This window comes from Grammomys surdaster, unplaced genomic scaffold, assembly GCF_004785775.1.
Source record: "Grammomys surdaster isolate TR1022 unplaced genomic scaffold, NIH_TR_1.0 98, whole genome shotgun sequence".
NCBI classification, from domain to species: Eukaryota; Metazoa; Chordata; class Mammalia; order Rodentia; family Muridae; genus Grammomys; species Grammomys surdaster.
The window spans coordinates 11,251,300-11,257,880 of record NW_021604577.1 but is presented as its reverse complement, the minus strand read 5'-3'; the positions used below and the strand labels follow the sequence as shown (position 1 = coordinate 11,257,880).

At 44.6% G+C, this 6,581-nt stretch overlaps 1 protein-coding gene across 1 annotated transcript in view; it reads left to right on the top strand.

The window, feature by feature from the left end:
• The first annotated feature begins 3,240 nt into the window (after positions 1-3,240).
• The window catches only part of Ttc6 (tetratricopeptide repeat domain 6), a 153,562-nt gene continuing 150,221 nt past the window's right edge, over positions 3,241-6,581 (top strand). The window contains exon 1 of the mRNA XM_028782530.1: positions 3,241-4,128. Within this exon, the coding sequence (XP_028638363.1) occupies positions 3,253-4,128 (876 nt within the window). The 5' untranslated portion in view covers positions 3,241-3,252. The remainder of the gene's footprint in view (positions 4,129-6,581) is intronic.

Sequence of the window (6,581 nt, the reverse complement as noted above, 5' to 3'; positions counted from 1 at the left end):
TATGGCCCTGGCATGATTTATTGAACAGTTTTTCCTTCCTTCCACCATCAATGAAATTCTACCTTTATAATATACTTCATATTATCTCAAAACATCCTTCCTCAGTCTACCTACTGATTCTATCAGCAGTGTTTGAGTCCCATGGAGTCTGCAAGTCTCACTCATCCTGTCAACCCCCTCCGCCTCGAAAGGGCAGGTGCACCACCTTCCTTTTCTTCTCTCACAGTGTTTAGTAATCCTATTTATTATTTCAAACAAATTAAAACATTTGAAATACCATTGTTAGATTTTTTTTTTCGGTTTTTCGAGACAGGGTTTCTCTGTATAGCCCTGGCTGTCCTGGAACTCACTCTGTAGACCAGGCTAGCCTCGAACTCAGAAATCCGCCTGCCTCTGCCTCCCAAGTGCTGGGATTAAAGGCGTGCGCCACCATGTAATGTGAAATCAATACTGTATCTTGAGACTACCTGATACGATTAAAGCAACTGGTTTATCACCAAGGAACAGCTGCTGCCTATTCAAACTTTTATGCCTTTCAATTAAAAAAAAATATTCATATGGTGTTACTCTTTAAACTACCACGAAGACTCACTGTTATGTTTTAAATGAGAACATTTGCCATATCTATGCATTTTTAGATTCAAGTCCTTTGGAGAACACTTACATTCTAAATAGTTCTTATGTTCTCTAGCTGAATAGTCTTTGTTTCCCCACTGTCCTGTCTTGGCCTCCCGGGTGCTGGCAGTACAGATACTCCTCACCGTGCTGCCTTTAAAACCTCTGCTCTGATTCATTCTTCTCTGTTTTTATTTTCATAACTTTAGTTCTGTGCCTCTAACTACCCTTCTTGGCTTTTGGGGAGCCACGTGCACTCCATTTTCTGGCTCCCCTGCTATCCCTCCTTTCAGCATTCACAGGTAAGTTCATTGCAGTCTCTCAGGGTTTCCTGGCCCAGCACGAGCTACTGGTCAGGTCCGCAGGTCAGGGTCTAGTAAGAGCAAGAGTGGGGATGGAGAGGCAAGAGACACGAAGAATGGAGACAAGACAGAGTCTGTTCAAGTCTCCTTTATTGAAAGGAAATCCTGGGTATATATAAGCACAAGCAGGGGAATGCAGCTGACGACACTTTACCACATGTGCCTTGCAGCTGGGGGCACTAAACAGCAAAACAAGATATGGGAGAAAAACAAGATGTTTATCAGAGTGTGCTCAGCTGTTGTGGGCTGTTGAAACAAGTCTCTTGTCAGGGTCTGTGGCTGAGATGGCTGCAAAGATGATAGCCGCTTTCTGCTAGGAGTTGGATCCCAACATCAGGGGACTTCCTCTGAAGTTCCTCCTAGGGTTCAATAATGATCTCAGCGCTTTCAGGATCTCCAAATTCACTTAGAACTATGGGCATCATACAAGGACCTGCGGAAAAATGGAGACTGGCACTTAAAAATCATAGAAAATACACTACGTGAAAGTTTCCGTATTAGCCACTTGGAAATGTACATTTGGGTGGACAGCACATTTTATTATGCATCCGAGTGGGACCAAACTTCAGTGATGTAAGGTCCTCCTCTATTTTTCAGCTTGGATGAAACCCAGATTCACACTCATGATTGGCAAGTCTCTTCCCACCGAGCTACCTTCCTAAACTATAAAAGCATCAGTTTTTTTTTTGTTTTGTTTTGTTTTGAATGAACTTTTAGTTGCTCCCATTTACTTTTTATTGGCATTTAAATTTTATATTATGGTTTTTATTTTTAAATTTTAATTTTCTAGGCAGGATATTGCTGTGTGTGTGTGGCCTTGACTCAGCATGTAGGTCAGCCTTGTCTCCAAATTGTCCTGATCCTCTTGCCTCTGCCTCCCCAGGACTGGGATTACAGGATTACACACCACAACCAGATCCTATTCTGAGTCGCTGACAAGGTGCTACCAGTTCTTACCAGTTGTGTCTGTTTTCTTTCTGCTTGATTAGCAATTATAGGCCTCACAGGCTAAAGCTACAGAGCTGCTTGGTCCCCCTTCCCCTGGTATAACATCATCCCCAAGTACTAATTTTTTCAAGCCACATTTCTTTCTTAAAAGTTTCAAGTGGGCTGGGTGGTGGTGGCGCACGCCTTTAATCCCAGCACTTGGGAGGCAGAGACAGGCAGATTTCTGAGTTCGAGGCCAGCCTGGTTTACAGAGTGAGTTCCAGGACAGCCAGGGCTATACAGAGAAACCCTGTCTCGAAAAACCAAAAAAAAAAAAAAAAAAAGTTTCAAGTAGTTCCCAGTAGCTCACAGATTAAGCACGGAGCATCCGTGGCTTTGTGAGTAAGCCGCAGCCCCTGTCTTAGAGACTGGCCTCCTCTCTCCCTTCCTGTGCTATTCCACAGCTCAGGTGACCCTTGGGGTAGTAAGCAGAGTGCCCCGAATGAGTGAGGGGAGGGGCGGGGAGACACCTAGGACTATGTGGAGAAGCAATGGGTGATAGCAGCTCTAGGGCAAGGACAGAGATTCGATCCTTATGATCCCAGAGCTCTCACTTTTCTCCCAAGAGAAATCTGTATGTGTAAAGGTCCCAATTTAAACTTGTCTGTTTTAATTTTACATTTTTGAGAACCTTCCAAATTATTGAAAAACATATTTGCTGTTGCAGTCCAAGCTACGGGGCACGGAGGAACAGTTGGAGATCCTTTTCCTCTATTATCCTCGCTACCTTAGGTTTTCTGTGCCTAGGTAGACTTACGGGAGTCTTGCTTGATTGGAAGCGGGGCATAATTGCAGTCTAAAGCAAATGTTAAAATAGGTCCTCAGGGGCTTAGGAATTATCACTGGGAAAAACATTTGCTAGTTTAGAGTAGTAGTTCTCAGCCTTCCTAATGCTGACACCTTTTAATACAGTTCCTCATGTTGTGGGGACCCCATCCATAACATTTTTCTCGTTGCTACTTTACAATTGTAATTTTGCTATTGTTATAAGTAGTAATGTTCATATCCGTATTTTCTTATGGTCTCAGACGACCAGTGTGAAAGGCTCTTTTGTCCCTAGAGGGGTGTCGATACATAGAGGGGTGGCAACCTACTGATTTATAGAGGGCTTTCACGGATCATGGGAAAGGCCATAGACGTAAATTTACTTGAACACAACACGTTCTATCCTGGAGACATTTCGCAGAACTGGAATTTTATTAACCTAAGTTTTGTTAAATATCTGTTTTAATATATAATTTTTTTCGGGGGTGTGTGTGTGCGTATTTTACAGGTCCAGTTTGTCAAGATGTCCACCATCCCAAAGCACTTCGGACTGACAGCCAGAGAAGAATCGTACATGTTCAAAGAGCTCGAGAAGATTCGCCAGAAGACCAAGAAGGATTATGAGCAACTCAGGCAGAGGCTGGCTGCCAGGCCGGCTTTGCACGTAGGCTTTGATGATGATCTGCTGGACCGGGAGAAGGAAGAACGCCCGGGCACAGCGGGCAGCAGTCAGAAGGGGCACTTGTCCTGGGAGGCGCAGCCGTCGTCCGGGGCGCAGAGCGGGGAGCGCCCCGCCGCGGCCGACCTGCAGGGGGCGCCGCCCAGCGCGCGAGGCAGCCCCGGGAAGCCCCAGCCGTTCCGCCCGCGGGACTTCTACATGCGGAGCTCTGCGTTCCGCCGGCACCCGCCCTTCAAGCAGGCTCCGGCCATCGCCCCCCAGGTCGGCACCGCCCGACCCGTCATCCTGCTGCAGCCGCGCTCGCGCCGGAAGAGGCTGCGCGGGAAGGCCCGGGAGGCGCCGGTGACCAAGCTCGTGTCCAAGAGCCCGGCGCACGGACCGCCCATGCTCGACATAGCCCCGACCCGGTACAGACACCCCAGCTCCTTGTCCAGCCTGAGCAGCGAGGCCGATGAAAGCGCGCGCTTGCGCAGGCTGCGGATTCGCACCCACTTCCAGCGCGAGATCAAGCGGTGGCACCACAGGCCCATGTCCAGATCCGGGCGCGAGGGGAGTTCCACGAGCCAGGGAACCGGGCCTCCGCAGGGGGCACGCTACTTGCCCATGAACATAGAGGAGATCATCGCCTCTCTGCAGTCCGAAGCCCAGCAGGCCTCAGACCAGACCATCAAGGAGCTCATACAGAGCATCCTGGGCCAGAACTACGACATCGCCATGGAAGTAGGTGAACTAGACGAGTGCCTCTGGGTGTCCGAACTGTAGGAGATTATCCATCCACATAACGCACATATATGTATACATTTAGTCTACGTATGTATGCATGCAGGTATGCACACGTAACATTTCATCGTGCATATTTCAGTCTGCATGATGAGACAACGAGTCCCAAGGAATTTTGAATATTTGAAATTTTCCTTATGGGATCGATCGTACATTTCCTTTAACGTCAGAGAAATGGAGAGGTTATTCCAAAAAAAAAAAAAATGGACTCAATGACAACCAGCATACTACATTACTACTAGTGGCTAGTGGCCTTTCCTTTCAACGACTGTCATTACTTAGGACTGAAAGATCAGAACTGGCAAAAAAAATTTACTTTTTTTTTTTTGAGTTTAGCCTACTTAGTCATGATTTACAGAATAATGAGTTTACAGGCCAAGAAAACCATCAGCATCATTATATTTAACTTGCATGAACTTATATTAAGTTTTTTAGTGGGTACTATTCTCTTAAAACGTTTTCTTAGTCATTCCTAAGTTTAGACACTCGTTAAGTGCGTATTGTATGCCAAGCACTACGACACATGTCACACAAATATTTTTCTATTTTTCACGTGTATGCATAGTTAGTTGTGTGGGTGCGCGCGCGCATGCGTATCTGGACACCTGAGGCTGATGTCCAGAATGACATCACGTAGGTGGATACCCGTAGAAGATTTGCTTTACGTAGGAAAAGAAGTGAGGTTTTCCGTGTGAAATGGTTGGTTTCCCCGGGAAACCTTATGGTTTAGTGAAGCTTGTGAATTTGCACAGCCAGAACTAATGTATGGTAGTGTTGGGATTTTAACCCCAGTCATTGGGTCAGAATTATGTCCAGAACACCATTTATTAAATATATGTCTCTCATAGGAAACTAGCTATAGAATCCTGTGTAACATATTTTCTTTATGATATATGCTTTCTTTGGTGGTGATTCTCAAAAACATTAATAAGGGAACTTGAGTCCTACATGCCAGATGAAGGAGAGAGAGGCATGAGGGGAAGGGAAACCTGGCTGTGAAGAATCATCTTGATTAAGCTAGTCTCTGAGCATGCCTCTGAGGGATTTGTTTTCATTAGGTTAACTGAGGTGGGACCAGCTATCCTAAAGTGTCAGCAGCATTCCCTGGGCTTGGGCCCTAGACTGCATAAAAAGGAGAAAGCTGGGAGAGCACACATAGCTTCTGCACTCCCTAACTGTTGACACTATGTGAGCAGTTTCCTCCAGCTCTTGCCTTTTTTTGTTGCCATGATGAAATGTACCTTCAGACTGTGAGCCAAAATAAACTTTTCTGCTCTGCTCTCAAATTGTTTCCATCAGGTTATTTTTTGTCATAGCAACAAGAAAAGTACTAATACACCACTACACCATATATATGTATACACACACACACACACACACACACACACACACACATAAAGGAAAATAAGGCACTAAAACAGGAGACTTAAACTGTAATGTACCACTAAGTGCATGTGGTCTTAATATATCAGTTGAAAGTCAAGAATTGAACTGATGTTCAATTCCAACTCTGTATTGTCAATAAGAAGTACATGTAGATAAAAATGAAGGTGAAGATATATCATTCACTTACTAAAAGAAAGCAGGCATGTCTGTATCACTATCAGAGACGGTAGACATCGAAGCTTCTCAAATAACTAGTATAGGCTTACAAAAAAGAGTCAATCTGCCAAGAAGACAAAGGATCCTACATGTGTATCTATTAAATAAGAGAGCTATAAAATGTGAGAAGAAAAACCAAGTAGGAAAGTCTGGAATTATAACTGAAGACTCTTAACATTCCTCTTTTAAGAACTGATTAAGAAAACTAGGCAGAGACTCCCTCAGCCATAGCCAAATACCCGATTTGTCCCCGCCAAAGGGATCATACAGTAAAATGAACCATATAATGAAACGAACCATAAAATAATCCCAGTAAGAGTGAAATAATTAAAGTAATTGCAGCGTTTTCTGTAACCATATGGGAATCCAGCTAGACATCCACAGATAAGAACGTCATCAAACAGTAGGAAACTAGACAGTGCAATTTGGAGTAAGTTCTAGGTCAAAGAGGACATGCCACAGACAGAAAAACAATACACTGAAACTAAATTTTGATACCAATAAAATGTCAAAAGTGTATGGGTCACAGCTCAAGTAAAGCAGAGGTGGAAATTATAGCATTATATTTGTACACTGTCAAAGAAAAGAAGTGCCAAATCACTACCAAGAGTTATGCCGTGTTGGTTTTTGATGTGATTCGTAGGCATCATAGCTGGATAGGACTGAAGGTTGCCTTTCTCCTTTGGAAGGGAGGGGACAGTCAGGTCAGTTTTCTTCCTTCCTTCCTTCCTTCCTTCCTTCCTTCCTTCCTTCCTTCCTTCCTTCCTTCCTTCCTTCCTTTCTTCCTTCCC